A 21,077-nucleotide genomic window follows, 5' to 3' on the forward strand; every position below is an offset into this window, starting at 1 on the left:
AAGTTAAGACAGGCGGAGGAAGGGAACTCTCCTGAGGGAAAAGGCAATGGTCTGAAGCAGGGCTTTTTTCAGGCAGAACTCAGGTGGCACCTCTCAGGTGGGCGCCAATGCCATTCTAAGAGAACAAGAAAGGTGTTCAGGGTGAGTTCCGGCACCTCTTTTTCTAGAAAAGTAGCACTGGTCTTAAGGCACGTGAGGCTACCGCCTTGCTGAAGCTAAGCAGGTCTGGGACTGGTTGGTGCCTGGAAGGGAGACGACGTGGGAGCCACATATATGGCCGCCTCAGCTTCCATGTTGGGGTACAACTGTAATGCAGGCAAGGCGTGTTTGTTGTTGGTCCTACAGTTTTACTGCGTTAGTACAGGAGGCAAAGAAGCCCGAAGGGGTGAATACTCCTTAGAAAATCTGCCCTGGCCGGCTTGGCCTTCCTTCTACATAGCTCACCAGAAGGAGTTCACCTTCCCTCTTTCATTGCCACCTGGGCTTTATAACCCTACAACCCGTAAGTTTCTGAGGAAGAAGCAAGGCAACCCTTCGATGCTATTCCTCAAACCTGACTTCATGCTCACCACATCCCCATAATTCCAAAATGACAATGTTACTGATGAGGCCTGTTCCCTTTTCCCAAGGATAAATCAACCTTTTCTCTCCCTACCCAAGTGTTTCTGGCAGAAGGCGCCCAATCACCTGGTTTGGGCTGTTAAATGAACCCCAATGAGCAATAGATTTGTTGTCAAAGATGCCTCGTGTCTTTTTTATATGTAGAAAAAGGCACCTAATAAATTCAGAAGGCTAAACCAAACTGCAATTAGTGTAGCGCCTTCCCGTTTCAGTATTTATCCCTATGGGGAGGGTGAGAAACTATGGCTGCACTTTGAGGTGGGGTTTATTGCATTAATTTTACTAGGGTTTCTGTTTACTAGGGATTTCTAACGTTCCTTTTATATACCAATACCAGCTGCTGTGGCTCTTTGATCGATAGATAGTGCTGTCATGCCAACCTAAATTTCAAACAACAGGAAAGACCTGTATGCTAAAGATGCCGCCCCAAATTCCTTCACCTGAAATTGCAACACAACACACTCCCACAAGTCTCCTGGTTAATGGGGCTGCAAGCCAGAATTTTCCTGGAAACAATTAACATGGAAATGAGCACTAGGCCACAACGTATTTCCACAAGTGTCTTTTGCCTCTTATGAGATTATCCCTTGGAAACGCGGAAATTGGACTAAACAGGAAAATGGACTAAACGGTGCTGTCTGAATGCAGCCAAAGCCTAGCTTTTTTGGTGGGAAGATCCCTAACGATCCTCTAGTCCAATTGCGAGGAACCTGTGGCTCTTCAGGAATAGTCAGGGGTGCTGGGAGTTGGGAGTCCCAACAATGTCTGGATGGCTACAGGTTCCCTGTCACTTCATCTGGTCTCTTCAATGCTTCAAATGCTTGCTTGCGGAAAGCAGCTGGAGCAATCTCTTCTGTAGGTGGTGTAGTGGTTAAGAACAGTGGACTCGTAATCTGGTGAACTGGGTTCGATTCCCCGCTCCTCCACATGCAGCTACTGGGTGACCTTGGGCCAGTCATACTTCTCTGAAGTCTCTCAGCCTCACTCCCCTCACAGAGTGTTTGTTGTGGGGGAGGAAGGGAAAGGAGATTGTTAGCCGCTTTGAGACTCCTTAGGGTAGTGATAAAGCAGGATATCGAATCCAAACTCTTCTTCCAGCGCTTCTGCTTGGGGTGAGCAGGAGAAAACACGGACCACAGCTGAATACAATCCAGCAGGGGTGGCTAACCACTTCAGGGGCCTCATGTCAAGGTGGGTGCAACCAGTTTTTTATAGTTGATTACTATTTTAAATGGACCCATTGGGAAGTCTTAATGGGACCACAAAGCCCTTTTTGGCACCACAGAGTCACAGCAGCAGGGGACCCATATGAGTGATCAGTATATATATTAAAATAAAGTACTCATTATTATCTTTTGGGGGGGGAATAATAAGAAAAATTGGGGCAGGGGACCTCGGAGGGGCCTTAAAACATTTTGTCATCAGACTATCACTTTGGAATACCTATGAGAGCAGTTAGTAAAAAAGAATATAATAATTATTTTAAAGGTTTCTTGTTTTGTTTTGTTTTTAAATGGGGAGCTTTGGAAAGGCCCCCCCCCCAATCTTGTGGCATCACAGATTTTTAAATGAAATTATTATCTTTAAAATGATAAATGTTGGAGTTGCAGAGGCTACACAAAAAAACCCTGAGGGGCCTACAAGCCACAGGTTAGCCACCCCTTGCCTGTGTGGAGGGAAGAGGGCTGCGATGCGGGTAGTCTTTTGGCAGGGAGCTGCGTTGCAAAGCCTCGTGACTGCGCACTTCCGTCTCCATATTAAGGCAGCAGAGTCCATCTCCACCACCCCGCTAACCTTTTTAGAGCTCAATTTGAGCCAGCTCTGGAACACGTGAAAAACAAGGAGAAGTGCCCCCAAGAACCATGTGCTGAGTCCCTGACAATGATCCCTCAACCACAACTAGCCTCTGCACCCATCTGGAGACAGGGTTAAAGGCTTCCAGACAGGCTTTATAAACTCTGTCACCTCTCTTTCTGACCAGAAGTCACTCCCATTCCCACCACCAGCAGCTCCTGTGCCACTCGAACACTGGGAAAATGTGCATTTAAGAAGAAGCTGTTCAGCAGTCAGATCTGGCTCAGAACACCCAACGCGGGACGAGTGCAGTGGTTGGGACTGACGGCAAGCAGAGACGGGGGCCTGCCAATAGTGAGTCTCTTCTCACACAGCCCTCGAGCAATTGTGCTGCACTGCGGAAGGGTAATACTTGAGAAATATCTTCCTGGCTATGTCCAGCGTGTTGCCCATGGCCTTGGTCGGGTACCGCTTCCCGTTGTAGATAAAGCCCCTCTCCACTTGGAAGACGGCTTGGTTGAAGTGGTTCTGGTGGAAAGGGGTCCCGGTGTTGAGGCACTCCACCAGGGTGGACACAAACAGGCTCCAGCGCACCCCATAATAGTCCAACACCAGCCCTCCGAACTGCTTGTTGGCGTAGTCCAAGATGTTGCCGTTGGGCCCCCAGAGCGTCAGCTGGTTGCGTGCGTTCAGGTCGTAGAGGACCGCCTCCTGGTCGCTGGTGGCCGACAAGCGGGCGGCTTCCAGCCACCGCCCGAGCAGAAACCGCCTGTCGCTCGACAGGAGGCTGTCCAGCTCTGGCAGGAGGTCGTAGACCAGAATGCCGCCCGCCGTCAGCAGGCGGGAGAGCATGCGGCTCTGGAAAGCCTGCTTGATTTCCAAGTAATACCGGCTCACCAGCTGCTGCATGGCCTGGCGGGTCACGTCAACCAGGTCGTAGCAGAAGGTGCTGCTGGTGCCGAGCACGTCGACGGAGCTTTGCAGCAGCCGCCAGGCCTCGTAGACGTCGCTCTCGTTGTACCAGAGCTCCGTGGTCATCCGGAAGGAAGGGCGGTGCACCAGCGGGCTGCGGTTGTGGTTGGTGTACGGCCCTGAGCAATTGTAGGCACTCTGGAGAAGCAGCTGCCAGGCCGCGGCCGCCTGGGCGTTGCTGGCTCCGTAGCGCTGCGAGGCGTAAGCGGACACCCACTGCCGGAGGTCCAGGGGCTCCTTGCACCAGCCCAGGTCAGTCATGAGCTCATACATCACGTCGTTCTGCTCGATGCCTTCGGGGGTCAGGCCAATGCCCACCATGGTGGAGTTGGGGAAGCCCCGGGCGGCAAAGGGACCCTGGTTGATGCTCTCCGCTGTGCCAAAAAGGCCGTGGTTGCCACCGAAGTTGTGCAGCATGCACCAGATAAACGGCTGCCCGTAGAAGGACTCAGTCCAGGGGTAAACGGGCTTGGATTCGGCAAAGAGGTCCTGCACCACCATCCTGCCAAGGGGTACGCCCTGGAGGAGGGCGCGGACTTGGGCCGGCTGCCAGAAGTCGGGCTGGTGTTGGAAAAGCCAGCCTTGCATCAGCCATATGGCACGGGGGTCAGCTGTGGAGAAAGACATTGCCAATTAGCGCAAGGCAGAGGTGCTGACAGCTGCTTCTGCTTGTGGAACCTCTAATGTACTTCTACCCTGGACTCCTTTCATTCATTCATTGACATCAACTTCAATTAAAATTATATAGGTCACCATCCTGGCTTCCTGCTGCAAAATGCCTGCAAAATATGGCTAGCTCTGTGGTGCCAAATTCTCTGCAGGAGATCAAATACTCGCAGAACAACAATGTCTAGGAGACAGTAATCCTGCAGTGGAAAGCTATGCCTTATCTAACACATCTCATAAACATAATCTGGGAGGCTACAATGCTGCCATAGAAGGGCTTGGCTGAGAAGACCAGGGCTCAAGCCATGAAATTTGGTGGCCAATGGTAAGTCACCTTCTCTCGGCCTAGTCTACCTCAGAGGGTGGTTAGAAGGATATACAGCACAGTAACAGGAAATTGCTAGGCATGCTGTTCCGAGCAATTTGAAAGAAGGATATACGAATGTGGTTATAAAGAAAACAAATAAATGCAGCCAACATCTTGTTCCTAAGCATAAAAAATGGGAGATAAGCCAGCCATGGTATGATCAAGATGGTATCAGCAGTGGATGGCACAAACGTGGAGTTTGGAACGATGCAGTTCCTGAGTTTTTAAAAATAGCATATTAAAAATAATAATAGATTTTTGAATTTGAAGCCATATACTTGAGGCTTAGAAAATGTGTAGCGAGTGCATAGCAAAGTCTCAAAAGTGGGGGAAGCTTGGCCATAATGTGAAATTCTCTGCAAGAGAGAAGCGCTCCTTCAACCTACGATGCCCCCCCCCCAAGTTATGCAGCTACCGAAATGTGGGCTAAAGTGAGCCACAGTTAGAGTGTTGGACATGGGAGACCAGGGTTCGAATCTCCACTCAGGCATGAAGCTCTCTGGGTGACTTTAGGCAAGTCACCCTTAGCCTAACCTACCTCACAGGGTTGGTGTGAGGGTGAAAAGGGGAGGAGGAGAACCCATACACCACCCACCCTGAGTTCCGTGAAGGATAAGCATAGTATATAAATGTCATAAAAGACGAGGCGACTGGAGGAGAAACTTGTGCATGTACGGAGGGGAACCAAGAGAACCCGTCACATCCTACCTCCCGTCATGGAGCGGAAGACAGCTGCGCTGACCTGGGACAGGTAGGCGGGATCCGATGAGAGTGGGCGCATCTCGTTGAAGGTGTCGGCGCTGTACAGGTGATCCGTACCAAACTGCCTGGTCAGTTCTTTCAGGAAGAGGGTCCCGATGACCTGGAACATGGGGTCTTCGGGCGACAGGAGGTAGGAGCAGGAGTAGGTGCAGTCAAAGTGACTCCAGCTCCCCATTTGTGTGGCGTTGGCCCGGGGGAAAACCCTGAAAGCACGGGAAAGAAATCCAGGAAGGAATTGTGGCACCAACCGCTGTTTCACACTTGATTGTGCGCTAAACGCTGTACAGCTAAACAGTTTCCGCCAGAGAGCTCAGAGGCAAGACTAAAAGAAGAAACTCTAAAGCAGGGGTAGCCAACATCGGGGTGCCATTCCGACACAGCTGGAATACAACTCCCATCATCCTTGATCAGTGAGCATGCTGGGAGTTGGAGTCCACTGACATCCATAGGGGAACACAATAGCTCTCTCTGCTTTGAAGGAGATATAAATGATGATAATAATGATAACAAAATTATATGCTGCTCATCTGCCAGGATTGCCCCAGCCCCCAGGGCGGCTTCCAGCAAATTAAAACATCAAACACAGTAAAGCATCACACATTTAAAAAGATGGGAAGGGAAGGGAGGAAATGCCCCCCCCATCCTTCAGGGCTGTGCCTAAATCACTACTGTATTTGGGAAGGGCTATAGCTGAATGGCAGAGATTCTGATTTGCATGCAGAAGTTCCCAGCCTCTCCCAATACAGTGGAACCTCGGTTGTCGAACGCTTTGGAAGCCAAACGATTCAGAACCCGAACGCCGACAACCTGGAAGTGAATGATTCCGTTTTCGAACAATTTTTGAAAAGCTTCCGAGCTGCGTTTTTCATTTTTTCCCCATTGACTTTGCCACTAGCCCATCGATCCTAGGTTTTCGAACTTTTCGGAAGCTGAACGGTCTTCTGGAACGGATTAAGTTCGAAAACTGAGGTTCCGCTGCAATGCTGGGAATGTCCCATGTCTGAAATCGTGGAGAGCTGCTGCCGATCAGCGTAGGAAATGCTGAGCTCGATGGATCAACGGCCTGAATCTGTGTAAAGAGGCTTCCTGTGTCCCAACCTTCTGCCCTCTACCCCCACCCCCACAACTGCAAACCCTCCTCCATCTCTTTCGTAATGATTTTGCAATCAGCCGTACCCTCCATGCATTCTGATCACGGATGTGAGAGAACTGGCTGCAGAAGCGAGGAGCAATACACACTTGCACAGGCTCAGAGGCCTCGGAAATGTCTCTGGGCCACAGCTTCTTCCACTTCCCATGGAGAGAGGCAGTGGTGGTGCAAGCCGATTGGGCGCCTGGGGTGGCACGCGTGCCCTGTGCCCAGGGGCATGGCCAGTCACCCATGGGGTGTGGCCAGCCGGGGCAGGACACTCCACGGGGCCTCCGAGGAGTCTGCCTGCCTCCTCCCACTCAGCCGCCCTACGGCTAGGGGGGAGGCAGTGGGAGGACCGTTTGAGGTAGCATGGAACCTGTGGGCACCCAAGTCACCACGTCACTCCCAGGAGAGACGCGTGGCTCAGGTGCACTGCAGGCCCCGCGGTGAGTGCTGCCTGGCATTCTGTCACCCCCCTCAGTAGTCACACCCAGGCTGGGCCACCCCCACCACACACCCCCTTCCCCTGCCACTGGAGAGAGGCCACACTTTGGATTCTGAGTGTCAGATGGGCAAGGCCCAGGAGAAACATCCTGGTGGGTCAAACTCGGAGGGCTGGAGGGCCTCATGTGGCCTGTGTGTCCCTGCAGCTAGATGATGGTTTGATTTGGTATACAGTGGTACCTCAGGTTACAGACGCTTCAGGTTACAGACTCCACTAACCCAGAAATAGTACCTCGGGTTAAGAACTTTGCTTCAGGATGAGAACAGAAATCGTGTGGCGGCGTGGCGCAGTGGTACCTCGGGTTAAGAACTTAATTCATTCTGGAGGTCCGTTCTTAACCTGAAACTGTTCTTAACCTGAGGTACCACTTTAGCTAATGGGGCCTCCTGCTGCTGTGAGATTTCTGTTCTCATCCTGAAGCAAAGTTCTTAACCCGAGGTACTACTTCTGGGTTAGCGGAGTCTGTAACCTGAAGCGTCTGTAACCCGAGGTACCACTGTAATGTGGTTTCCTAGGTCCCTTTGCCGCCTGCATTCCATTCCTGCTTGTGAACCTTTACCTTAAGATGCCGCGAGGAACGTATCCTGAGAAGGCAGGCAGCACTGTCAACATCCCCAGGCTCCGCATTCTCTCCAGGATCCTGTACTGGGAAGGCAAAGAGGGCAGAAGAAGAAGAAGAGTTTGGATTTGATATCCCGCCTTTCACTCCCTTTTAAGGAGGCTCAGAGCGGCTAACATTCTCCTTTCCCTTCCTCCCTCACAACAAACACTCTGTGAGGTGAGTGGGGCTGAGAGACTTCAAAGAAGTGTGATTGGCCCAAGGTCACCCAGCAGCTGCATGTGGAGGAGCGGAGACGCGAACCCGGTTCCCCAGATTACGAGACTACCGCTCTTAACCACTACACCACACTGGCTCTCACTGACAGGATGATGGAGCAGTGTAACGAGGCCTGGGGAAGGGTCCATACTGTGCCCAATATTCCCACCCACTAGCCCCAGAAGAATGCCCACATTTTAGGTAGACCTCTGTCGATTCTGTTGGCTCAGCTACACATGGTGCCAAAGATTGAATATTTGCTGGGGTTTTTTCATTTCTTTCCCTTCTCTCTCGCTTTCTCTTTCTTTAGGTCTCTCCTTTTCTCGTTTTATCTTCTTTCGGACTTTGGTCTTTTCTAGGTAGCTGTTTCATCTTAGTATATTATAAAAAGATACTTTGCAATGGGTATGAATTTTGTATATCTATGAACAAGTATCAACAAATAAGGGTTTTTTTTAAAAAAAATTATTATCAGGTGATTCAAAATTCAAAAATATTGAAATTGTATTAATGAAAAGGCAACTGGCCTTTGGGCTAAAAGTGTTATACAACTATACAATAATGACGACGGCTTTATAAAATAAGATTGATGATTTGGTTACCTGAGTTTTCTTTTTACCCAAGTGAAGCTATGCGTGCCACAAATTACCTCGGGCACTAGAGAAGGGTGTGTGTGTGTGTGTTTTTAAACCAGGAATTAGGAACCTGTGGCCCTCCAAATGCTATTGGTCTACAATTTCCATCATCTTTGACCAACTGCCATGTTAGCTGGGACTGATGGGAATTACAGTACAACAATATCTGGAGGGCCATAGTCCCTCATTCCTGGTTTAAACCTTTCCCCTTGTAGTTTTCTGAAACTCACTCAACCACCACCCCGACCCTAATTCCTCTTCTGAAACGGTTGATAGCCCCACGGGAAAATTATATATAGATTTTAGACCCCACATATCCTGCTTTATAAGTAAATTGGGCAGATAGGTGATTAAACAAACATGGCTGCCCTTGGGTCAAGTTTGGCTCTTTATTAGCACATTACATCATACTTCTGCCACCTTGGACTGAGACAGCAGTGGATCTTTCTACAAATACTGATGGAAGAACACTGAAGGGGGGAAAAACCAAGCTCCAAAGGTAAGAACTAGAAAAGGAAACGGAACGTAAGAATATAAGAAAAACCCTACTGGAAAATAAGAAAAGGTCCATAGAGTCTTAAAATCATAGAATTGTTATAATAATTTTAAGGTCTAAAATATAGAATAAATATTCATAATGCATACATATCTAAATATATGAACCATGTGTCTGATATAGTATGGGAGAGCAATTCTGAAGCCATTTGACTCTCCCATTGACCTCAAATATTCCTCTGCAGTAAGGGAGGCAAATGGGGAAAGCTTTCCCATTGTCTTTTTGCTTGCAAATCCTGTCTTAAGGGTGTATTTGTGTATGAATAGGGTGAGCCTGTGACCTGGATTCAGAAACTAAAGTATTACCATCACAAAAGAATGGCCAGACTGCCCAGGTAATGCAATCAGTGACCATTATCAGATATCCTTCTGTGATGGATGTATGATGTTGTTGGTATTTTTTTGGAGGGGGGTCCTTGGGCTACAGGATGGGCAATTTCGAAAGTCTATATAAGGGCTTGCACACCACTGTTCAGGGTTCTCCTCCCTCCTGCATGTGGTGGATGGGGACCCTGTTGCAACAGTTCCTTTAATAAAGATAAGGCTTACTAGCCGCTTTGCTTCTCAATATACTCTGGTTGGCCTCTGTTATTTTCTCCTACCAATAGGGAACCCACTTAAGGGCTCTATATGGCAGGCTTACTCAAATTTGGCCCTCCAGATATTTGTGGCCTACAACTCCCATGATCCTTAGCTAGCAGGACCAGTGGTCAGGGATGATGGGAATTGTAGTCTCAAAAACATCTGGAGGGCTGAGTTTGAGGAAGCTTGCTATAGTGGCTCTGGAATACCCCATAAGGGGAAAAGAGCAGTTTTTTTTCTTATAACAGAATCATAAAGCTGGAAGGGACCCTGAGGATCATATAGTCAGCAACCTTTTTGAGCCGTGGGCCGGTCCACTGTTCCTTAGACCATGTGGTGGGCTGGACTATATTTTTTTGGGGGGGGGAATGAACAAATTCCTATGCCCCACAAATAACCCAGAGATGCATTTTAAATAAAAGACCTGAGAGATCTTCATTGGCTCTCAGTACGTTTCCAAGCACAATTCAAAGTGTTGGTGCTGATCTTTAAAGCCCTAAACGGCCTCGGTCCTGTATACCTGAAGGAGCGTTTCCACCCCTATCGTTCAGCCTGGACACTGAGATCCAGCACTGAGGGTCTTCTGGCGGTTCCCTCATTGCGAGAAGTGAGATTACAGGGAAACAGACAGAGGGCCTTCTTGGTAGTGGTGCCCACCCTGTGGAACACCATCCCTTCAGATGTGAAGGAAATAAGCAACTATCTTATCTTTAAAAGACATCTGAAGGCAGCCCTGTTCAGGGAAGTTTTTAATATTTAATGCTGTATTGTTTTTAACACTCGATTAGGAGCCACCCAGAGTGGCTGGGGAAACTCAGCCAGATGGGCGGGGTATATATAATAAATCATTATTATTATTAAAAGGACACATTCTCCTCATGTAAAAACACACTGATTCTAGTGTCTAGAGCCAGACACTAGTACAAAAAAAGTTTTGGAGATAATACAAGTCTTTGGTCGAGTGGCAGGTTTTAAGTTAAATAAACAAAAAACAAAGGTACTGGGAAAGAACTTAACAGTGGAGGAAAGAGAGAAGTTTCAGAGTGAAACTGGATTAATGGTAGCAAATAAGGTGAAATATCTAGGGGTTAATTTAACAACTAAGAATGTGAACTTATTTAAAGATAACTATGAGAAATGCTGGACAGAAATTAAGAAAGATTTGGAAATATGGTCAAATTTGAGACTTTCCTTGTTAGGCCGAATTGCCGTTATTAAGATGAATGTTTTGCCAAGAATGCTGTTTTTGTTTCAAACATTGCAGATTGTGGACAGAATGGACTGTTTCAAGAAGTGGCAGAAAGATATATCGAAATTTGTCTGGCAGGGCAAAAAGCCCAGAATAAAATTTAAGATATTAACTGATGCAAAAGAAAGAGGGGGGTTTGCCCTGCCGGACTTAAAACTTTACTATGAAGCAGCAGCTTTTTGCTGGCTGAAAGACTGGCTACTTCTTGAGAACACAGACACTTTGGACCTAGAAGGGTTCAATAATAGATTTGGTTGGCATGCATATATATGGTATGACAAGGTAAAAATTCATAAAAGCTTCAAAAACCATATTGTTAGGAAAGCATTATACAATGTTTGGATTCGTTATAAAGATTTGTTGGAAAATAAAACCCCTAGGTGGCTGTCACCAATGGAGGCCAAGGAAGTTAAAAAACTTAATATGGAATCTAAATGGCCAAAATATTGGGAAATTGTAGAACAAGAAGGTGGAAATGTGAAATTACAGAGTTATGAGAAACTGAAGTTTAAAGTAAGAGATTGGCTACATTATTACCAGATAAATGAAGTTTTCAAACAGGACAGGAAAATCGGCTTCCAGGTGGAGAAGTCAAAGTTAGAAACAGAATTGTTAGAACCCAATACGAAGAACCTGTCTAGAATGTACAATTTGCTGCTGAAATGGAATACACAGGATGAAATGGTTAAATCAGCTATGATTAAATGGGCACAGGACATTGGTCATGACATTATGTTTGCTGACTGGGAACAGTTATGGACCACCGGTATAAAATTTACGGCATGTAATGCCTTAAGAGAGAATATTATGAAAATGATCTATAGGTGGTACATGACCCCAGTCAAGCTTGCAAAAATTTACCATTTGCCCAATAATAAATGTTGGAAATGTAATGAAACTGAAGGTACTTTCTATCACCTTTGGTGGACGTGCCCAAGGATTAAGGCCTTCTGGGAAACGATATATAATGAAATTAAGAAGGTGCTTAAGTGTACCTTTCACAAAAAACCAGAGGCTTTTCTCCTGGGCATGGTAGGCCAATTGGTGTCAAAGAAAGATAGGATGTTTTTTTATGTATGCTACAACAGCAGCAAGAGTTCTACTAGCAAAGTATTGGAAGACACAAGAACTACCCACACTGGAAGAGTGGCAGACGAAGGTGATCGAGTATATGGGACTAGCAGAGATGACGAGCAGAATCCGTGACCAAGGGAAAGAGACGGCGGAAGAAGATTGGAAGAAATTTAAACTTTATCTTAAAAATTCTTGTAAAATTATTGAGTGTTAAAATGCCATGGGTAAAGCATAACAGATTTGCAGCGATAAATGATTGGATAAGAGGAAAGAAAGGGGTTAAAGAAAGGAATTAATAAGTAATTTAGACCAGGGGTTGCTGGGAAAAAAAAAGCTCAAAACAGGGATGCAGAAAAGGGAGGCATGGGGAAGTCGCTGAAATTGGGTACATGAAAAAATTTATGAAATTATACATGTTTATATGTTTGTTTGTTAGTGTTTGTCTTTTGTATTGTTTTATATTATATGTTGAAAAACCAATAAAAATTTTTATAAAAAAAAACACACACACACACTGATTCCCGGACCGTTCGTAGGCCGGATTGAGAAGGCGATTGGGCCGCATCCGGGCCACGGGCCTTAGGTTGCCTACCCCTGATGTAGTCCACCTCCCTGGTAGTCCAGCAACCTGTTCTCACAGTGGCCAACCAGATGCCTACAAGAAACCTGAAAGAGCAGGAGCTGTGTGCCATAGTACTCTCCCCACCTGAGGTTCCCACAAATGGTGGAGGTAGCACTCAGCCCACCATGGCTAGTAGCCTTACCCTCCACGATAAGCATAAGCCTAGCGCCGCTGCCGCCACAACAATCAGGCCCAGGTACCTGCAAGTAGAGCTGCTTCAGTTGCCACGAGAGGGGCAGTGGCCCCGCCCAGGTGTGCAAGTTCCCCATCCGGTTCCAAGCCAGAAATGCCGGTCCAGTGAAATACTCGTCAATTTCTGACTGGTTCAGGCCCAGGGACAAATATACCTGGAAACAAGAGAAGGGGGATGTTGAACTTCAGTTGCCATCAGCTGCTTTGGCAGGCATTCTTCCGGTCTGAAAAGTGCTTCTAAAATATTATCACGGTTCAACTGTTTTTCTGTTTAAACGAGATACTCCACCCGCTGCCAGACGGCCTCCTGCCCGGTGAATGCCAGCGCCATGTTGATGCCGTGAAGCGCCATCCAGTCGATCTCCTGTTCCCAGCGCTCCCAGTTCCACCACACGTAGGAGTAGCTCTGGGTGCAGACATTTTGGTAGAAGCGGAATCTGGGAAGAAAGAACAACGGAACTCTTAAGCACCTTCAAGCTGTTTATTATCTATCCATTCGTTCGTCTTTCTTGTCTTGGGCTTGTTTGAGATCAGGGACTCCTTAGAAGTCATTTTTCTACAAGTAAGCCTCTTTACGGGACCGCCTCTCCTGGTATGCCCCACAGAGGAACCTACGGTCTGCAAATAAAAACATCCTGAAGGTCCCAGGCCTCAGAGAGGTTAGGCTGGCCTCAACTAGAGCCAGGGCCTTCTCGGCTGCGGCTCCAATCTGGTGGAACGCTCTGTCACAAGAGACTAGGGCCCTGCGGGACCTGACATCTTTCCGCAGGGCCTGCAAGACAGAGTTGTTCCACCAGGCCTTTGGTCAGGGCACAGCCTGACTCCCTCCTCTGGCAACCTGCACAGAATTTTGCTTAACGGTTGCCATTAATTTGATTTTAATTAATTTTTATAATGAAATGTTTTTAGAATGTTGGATTATTTGATTGTTTGATTATTTGATTGTTGTTAGCTGCCCTGAGCCCGGCTTCGGCTGGGGAGAGCGGGATATAAATAAAATTTATTATTTATTATTATTATTTATGTTTAATGGGGCTTACCCCCAGGTAAGTAGGTGCAGCAATGCGTCCCAGGCTCTGGTTTACGGCCTGCACTGGGGAAAAGCACAGTTATTTTGCCTTTAACAGCTGTGCAGCAGGCAGAACTTAATAGGTTCATTATTTTCTAGTATGGAACTACAATTATGGGGAAAGCATTGCCACTTTGCATTAGTTAAACATTTTATTACACATGTGGCCACCTATTTACTTTTTCGGCCATCCACCCTGCCTTCAAACAATGACACATATTTGCATATAATACAACGCAGATATAAACCTGTGTCCTCTTTTATGAATCAGAGGGCCATATAATGTACTGGGGCCAGAAAATCCTGTTCTGGAGTGAGGGAGAAGGCAGGAGAATAACAATATGCACACAAGTAGGTCCACAAAGGAGGGATCAACAAAGGAAGTGGTACCATGGACTCAAAGTCAAGGCAAGTCTCACTGGGCAGCACTTGCTAAAATAAAATATCAGAAACTGGGAGGAATAGCTTAAGGCAGATTGCCAGTAGTCAGGGAAAGCAAATTGGGAGAAGCTGAATAGTGCTAGTAATAAATATTATTTTAAAAAATCTAGGAAAACAAACAAACAAACAAACAAACAAACAGCAAAGTTGCATAATTTATACAGGTTGCAGAATGCTTTTTTATACCCCCGCCTTTTAGCAGCTTTTGTTTATACTTTGGTTAGTCTATAACCGATGTTGAAGTTTTGTCTCCCAAATAGCCATGGTTGGCAATTGCAATAGTACAAGGCCTGTGAGGAGGAGCTGTAGGTAAGGTTGCGCTTAGTGTTATGGTACTCACTCTTTTACCTACACCTGACAGGGGAGGGAAATAAATTTGCTCAGTTTGCATTTTAATGCTGACGTTCCTAATTATCACTTCCTGAGAACCAGCAATCCTTTGAAACCTGCACTTCCCCACATTTTGTGTTTTCCAACCAAAAAGAATGTCCCCCCCCAAAAAGTAATGTATTATTGAAAATTGCATATAGAGCTACATTACATGAGGGGGAAAGTGCTTGCAAAAACGTGCACATCGCACACAAATAGGCAAACACGTTAGGAGAAAGGTACCTCAGAAATGTGACAGGAATTTCCAGGCAGAGATTTAAAAGGAAAAAAAATTGCACACTGATCCAGAAATGGGGGTGAGCTGCCTGGGCTCAAGTTTAGGGAAAGAAAAAAAAAAAGTAAGCAAGCTGAAAGAGACGCATTTGTCTACCCTTAGTGGTCCAAGGCCTTGCACAGGTCAGTTGCACTAGCAAGCACGCCGCTGCTGCAACACACAAAGGTACCACCGCATAAGGACTCTGTTCCGAATTTACTTTCGTTTGGCGTGGGATGAGAAACTGGGTGGTAGGAGTGCTAGAGCGATGCTAACTACGCAGTTGTAGTTCACAGTGCGGTGTGTGTTATGTAAACAACGCAGCTATGATCGGTTCCCAAGTGCTTGAGATTAGCTGCCTTGGCTCAGGGGCCAAGTCCCCAGGTTGAAGCTATTCTAGAGTCATCGTCCCCCCACCAATTGGGTTTCCCTAGGGCCCGGGGGCGGGGGGGCTCTTCCTTTTCAAGCGGCATAAACAATCCAGTCACGCAAAGACTCTCCTCACCCTGCCAACCTCTCTGTCCTCGCCAGGACCTTTGTCCGCCTACAAGCCAAGGGACAGCTCCTCTAACGAGGCCCTGGGTCATTCCTCCCCCTTCCGCCCACAAAAGAGTGTCAAGATTAATTGAGCTGATCTTTAAAAGAGCGGGACCGACGGACCCCGACTGACGTGACATCCAACACGCAAAGGAGCACAACTGCACAGATGGAACTGCTGGACCCAGTCGAGCGGTGTAGAAAGGGAAGGCCAAAAGCAGCCCCCTCCCCAAATCCGCTTGGCAGCCCTCCGTGGCCTACTCAATACTTTTTCCTTCAATGGTCGTCAGAATTTGCTTACCACTGCTATTCAAAGCAGGCGAGGTAATGGACACAGGATGCCCTACAAATGGGGGGGGGGTTCCTCCCCTCTCTAATTTTAGATTTGCTGATTTAGAAACATCCACAGCTAAGACTAAGCTAACACGCTACAAACAGAACTGATGCTGCTGCCTTCTTTACAAAACATGTTCCAGACTTAGGGTTGTCTCTGGATTAGGTATGGTCAAGGCCAGGCATAGGCAAAGTCAGCCCTCCAGATGTTTTGAGACTACAATTCCCATCATCCCTGACCAATGGTCCTGTTAGCTAGGGATGATGGGAGTTGTAGTTCCAAAACATCTGGAGGGCTGACTTTGCTTATGCCTGGTCAAGGCATTGAAAAAATTCTGAGCAGTTTATGAGAATGTAGAAGAGCTGTAGCTGCTCTGCGTGTAGAATGTCCCCAGGCTCAGTCCCCAGCATCTTCAGAGAGGCTGAGAATGTTCCTTGTCTGAAACTCTGCCAGCCAGGGCAGACAACACTGACCTACATGGACCAATGGTCTGACTCAGTAAAGAGCAGTTTTCCATGTTTCCTGTAGTTATGTTTTAATAGCCACTCCATTAGAAACCAGAAAGATGATCGTTATCTTCTCTTTGGAAACTCGTGGCTTGAGCGTGACTTATGACTGTTCTTTCCTCGCTAATGTTTAGAGACATCAGTGTGCATTGCACTGGAGGCAGCAACATTAAGCAAGAGAGCAAGAGAGAGAGATCGAGAGAGATCCCGGTGAATTTACAACCTAATAAATCCAGATGTTGCACACCCAACTCCCAACAGCCTCAGCCAGCATGGTCATTGGTCAGGGATGATGGGATCTGTAGTCTAGTAACACGCAGAGAACTGCAGATTTTAAGGACATGATACTGAAAGGACACACAAGGGGTCCGTGCAGTTGTGATGGCTACCCACCCCCCAAACACAACAAATGCACCGGCGACAACCCCTTCACACAGTTAACCAGTGTGTACATCACTCGGACGGAACCAGGTGGTACCATGCTATGACTCCCTGACATGTGCTTTCAACACGTGAGGGGTGTCGTGCGAACTCTTCTATCAAGACCTAGTGTAGGGTGGTGGCTGAGAAAAGTGAACAGAAAGTCATCAGGTTGTTTTTTTTATTAAAAAACTCACTTCCTCCAGAAACCCAATAAGAAGCTTAGTCAAACCACTCTTTCATAGCTCCAGCATTTTTCTAGAAGATAGGTGTGGCCCTCCAGATGAACTACAGCAGCCCTTAGCAAGCATGGCCAAAGGATAATGAGAGTCATAGTTCAACAACATTTGAGAGACCAGAGCTCTCCATACCTGCTCTCAGGGGATGCTAATCCCGACCTACCTTACTGGTTTGTCGTAATTACTAAGATCATGTCTGTGAAGCACTTTTGTCATTAGTGCTTTATACCGTAATTGCTAAGTATTATTAAAATTTAGGCGAGTGCATGCAATGGGAAGACAAGACAGGAAGGAAAATGAGAGAACAAAGAAGAACAAGCAAACATAACTACTGTGTACACATATTTAGGATTTCTTCCTGCCCCGCCCCCCCGCCCCGTTGTGGATGGAGACTAAGGAGGAAAATTATGGAAATTGAGCTAGGATAAGAAGGAAGAGAGCACTTTCCTGGGGAAGGACTTCTTTTCTTTCTTATGTCAGAGCAAAACAATTCAAACACACACCACCTGGGTATGGCCCCAAGGAGAACTGGGCCACATGCTTTTCTTTCTAAAATGTTTAATCAGCACCGCCCAAGTATTTTCTGCAAGTGGCAAGCAAGGTTCTCTTTCATAATGGGAACAGCTGGGAATAGAAAAAAGGGCTGTGTGTTCCTCCCCCCTTTAAAAAATGTAGGTTCTCTAACAGATTGATTTTATATCTACGTGGCAGTATTTGCCATCTGTAAACACTGCCTTGAAAAAGAGGTTTCGCAGATGGGGCAAGGTGTACAAAATGAAGTTGCAGCTCAGTGGTAGCTTAGAAGAGCATTCTGCTTTGGACGTAAATGCTCCCAGGTACCAACCTCTCTGCATCCCCAGGTAGGCCTGGGAATGTCTCATCTGAAAGCCTGGAAAGCTGCAGCCAATCTATGTAGACAATGCTGAGCTAGAAGGACCGATGGTCTGGTGAAGTACAAGGCAGCTATGCCATATTTCTATTTCTTTAAAGAAAAACCCCCTAGTACATGCAGTTTGTTTGTAAAAGCAGAACCTGAAACTCCAATGCTCCTGTGAAGCAGACCTTGAAAAGCAATGACAAACCTAGACAGCATCTTAAAAAGTAGAGACACTACCTTGCCAACAAAGGTCTGTATATTAAAAGCTATGGTGTTCCCAGTAGTGATGTATGGAAGTGAAAGCTGGACCATAAAGAAGACTGATCACCGAAGAATTGATGCTTTTGAATTATGGTGCTGGAGGAGACTCTTGAGAGTCCCATGGACTGCAAGAAGATCAAACCTATCTATTTTTAAGGAAATCAGCCCTGAGTGCTCACCGGAAGGACAGATCCTGAAGCTGAGGCTCCAATACTTTGGCCACCTCATAAGAAGAGAAGACTCCCTGGAAAAGACCCTGATGTTGGGAAAGATGGAGGGCACAAGGAGAAGGGGACGACAGAGGACGAGGTGGTTGGACAGTGTTCTCGAAGTTACCAGCATGAGTTTGACCAAACTGCGGGAGGCAGTGGAAGACAGGAGTGCCTGGCGTGCTCTGGTCCATGGGGTCACGAAGAGTCGGACATGACTAAACGACTAAACAACAACAAATTTATGTAGCAAAGATATACAAGCGGAGGTAGAAGTCACTCTCTGCATGCTCAGAGATACTTCTTTCCCCTCCCTCATTTCAATCAAAGCTGGAACTAGGATTGCCATGTTGTGGATGACAAGACACTCTGTGCCTTAAACAACTACTTAACAGTCAGAAATTCAACAAGTACATCTTTCCCGGTCACTGCATCAAGGAAAGCTGCACCTGTTGGATTTCATTTTTACCTGAAGCTGTTCAAAGGCTCAAAGTTTCAAGTCCAATAAGACCAGAGGCAAATTTAATTGGAACAGAGCTCTGTTTTTTGGACATGCTCAGAGCCTTTAAAAAAAAAACACGAAACTTCCCACGTGCAAACAGGGAACACAAAATCCTTTGCTCTCCTCCTTCGCCGTCGAATCACCTGTTGGGGCTGGTGACGATGATCTCAGTGGGTACCGGCGGCAGGCTATCCGGCAGTCGGAGCTGCTTCCCAGACCAGGAGACATGGCAACCGCAGTAGTCCTTTAGGTACTGGTAGATTCCCGAGGCGGCGGCCACGCCGCTGGATCCAGCTACGTTTACAACGCCCGGAGCCCTCGAGCTCAGCCGGTAGGTGTCAAGCCCGCCGGGCCCGGCCAAAGACCGGTTGACCGACACCGAGAAGGCGGAGGCAGCCCTCGGGCCCAGCAGCCGCTCCAGCAGCTCCCGCACCGCCACCGCCTGCCGTGCATCGTCCGTCCCCGGCTGCAAACGGGCAATCGAGTCCCACGGGGGCCGGGATGCAGCAGCAACTGCCGCCACCGTCGCCCAAAGAAACAACAACCGGGGTAGCGCCATCGCAAGGCCCCCGCTGGGAAGCGAAAACGGAGCCAACGTTCCAAAGAACCGTCCTCTCCCGCGCGCTTTAGCCAATCGCCGGCCGAGCAGCTTCTGGGCGTCCCTCTTATGAGCCAATCGGGAGCCACGCCACGCCCCTAGACATCAAGCCGTAGGCAGACCTGTGTAACCGAAAGTGCCGACGTTCGAACTACACAGAGTTCTTCAGCTCTCTGTGGAAAGGGCAGCTCGGGCTCCTTTTATGTGAGAGGGCAGGACGTGAGCTCCAGTTCTGAACGCGAGGGATAAAGGAGGAGGTGCCTATGAACATTTGCAGACTATGTTTCTCTCACCACTGGAGCAATTGCTATCACACACACACAGTTCCAGGGTTAGAAAAAATGACTAGCAACTTTAGTAAAAACTGAAACGGGGCCTGTGGGATAGCTCAGTCAGTAGCGCATGAGACTCTTAATCTCAAGGCTGTGTGTTCAAGCTCCACTTTGGGCAAAAGATTCCTTCATTGCAGCGGGCTGGACTAGATGATGACCCTTGTGGTTCCTTCCAGCTGTACAATTCTGTGATTAACGACTAGAGATTTAGATAGCAAATGTACTTTGCAACTGGTCAGAGTTGCTCCCCCCTTTTTATATTGCTCCCCACATTGTGTTCCTCATTTTGGGCTTCCCTAGTATTTATTTGTGGCAATTTTCCATCAGAAAACATATGAGTAAATGCTCTTGGAATGCAGTCACTGGATGCTGATCACAGAGGAAGTGGAAAGAACCAGAGAGAGAAGTTCTCCATCCCTCTGAAAAACGGAATCAGCATGAGCAATGTGGAACTCTGCAGCGTAACTCTCCCCACACTCTCTGTATAGGGATGTGGGCATGAACTCAGACTTTGCACCAGTCAGATCTGGTATGGCTTTTTGATTTCCCTTCCTTCATGCCTACCCTATTGTAGAAATTTAGATTTCAGGATGTTTAGGGGTAGGGACCTATCTTAGGAAGATGGGAAACTGCCCAATATTGAGTCAGACTATTGATCTATCTAGCTCAATATTGCCTATGCCAGCTTTAACCAACCGGGTGCCCGACAAGTATTGTTGGAGCTGTAGTCTTAACATCTGCAGGGCACCCAATTGGTGAAGTCTGGTTTACACTGACGAGCAGCAGCCTTCAAGGATTGCTGGCAGGAGTCTCACTCTGCTGGGGATTGAAGCAAGGTCTGTCTGCATGCAAAGCATGCCACTGAGGTACAGACCTTCCCCATCTGTCTAATGATAGGGCTGGCCAAGATACCGGATTTGAAAAGGAATTTAGGCCTGGGAACTTGCTATCGTAACTGTATGCAAAATGCTGTGATCACAAAGAGGAAACAGAAATCAGGGAGGCACCCCAAGAAGTGTTGTAGTAATACGTGTTTTCAGTCACCATCATATATAGACTACGTAAATGCATGTTCAGGTCACAGCAAAGGTCAAATTTCTATATATTCTAAGTGACAGAACAATACAAAATAAGCAAATGTGTGCTATCTACACAGGTGTCAGAATCAAGCTTTACTTTGGATATAATAAATACTTTCTGTGTTCACTTATTCAATGTATGTATGTATGCATAAATAGTTTTAAAGCTCCCCCCCCCCCCAGGTACTATATACTGCTAGACTTGGCTTTACTTGAAGTCTAGTACTGTCCTCTGCATGTTTACTGCCATTTAATCCAAGTTCTGTGACACTGGCTATTTCAGGATATGAACCAATCCCAAATGCATGGTGTGGAAGATGGATTTATTTGCCCTAAATGCTCACAAGCCATGTCCTCTGTAGGTTTCCTCATTTTGAGTAGCTGTGTGAAAACACTAACATTATTGTATTAAGTATAGAATAGAGAACGTGTGTGTCCCGTCCCCCCAGCATTATGTAAATATGAAACATTATCAGTGCCAGAAT

General features: G+C 47.1%; 1 protein-coding gene across 1 annotated transcript; it reads right to left on the bottom strand.

Moving 5' to 3' along the window:
- Positions 1-1,152: 1,152 nt before the first annotated feature.
- Positions 1,153-20,252, bottom strand: NAGLU (N-acetyl-alpha-glucosaminidase). The gene is made up of 6 exons (XM_053361398.1): positions 18,727-20,252; positions 12,835-12,982; positions 12,554-12,700; positions 7,379-7,464; positions 5,129-5,385; positions 1,153-3,998 (listed from the first exon to the last, which is right to left on the bottom strand). Exons 1-6 carry the CDS (start codon positions 19,140-19,142, stop codon positions 2,782-2,784), a joined length of 2,271 nt encoding a protein of 756 aa, XP_053217373.1. The 5' UTR covers positions 19,143-20,252; the 3' UTR covers positions 1,153-2,781.
- Positions 20,253-21,077: the final 825 nt, after the last annotated feature.

Source organism: Podarcis raffonei, chromosome 13, assembly GCF_027172205.1.
Source record: "Podarcis raffonei isolate rPodRaf1 chromosome 13, rPodRaf1.pri, whole genome shotgun sequence".
NCBI lineage: Eukaryota > Metazoa > Chordata > Lepidosauria > Squamata > Lacertidae > Podarcis > Podarcis raffonei.

Excerpts from the sequence above, each read along its gene's own strand:
- NAGLU (XM_053361398.1), bottom strand. The coding sequence starts at position 19,142 with ATGGCGCTACCCCGGTTGTTGTTTCTTTGGGCGACGGTGGCGGCAGTT. Across the intron at positions 12,983-18,726 it reads ATCGTCACCAGCCCCAACAG|ATTCCGCTTCTACCAAAATG; the intron begins GTGATTCGACGG and ends CTTTCTTCCCAG. Across the intron at positions 3,999-5,128 it reads CTTCCGCTCCATGACGGGAG|CTGACCCCCGTGCCATATGG; the intron begins GTAGGATGTGAC and ends CTTTCTCCACAG.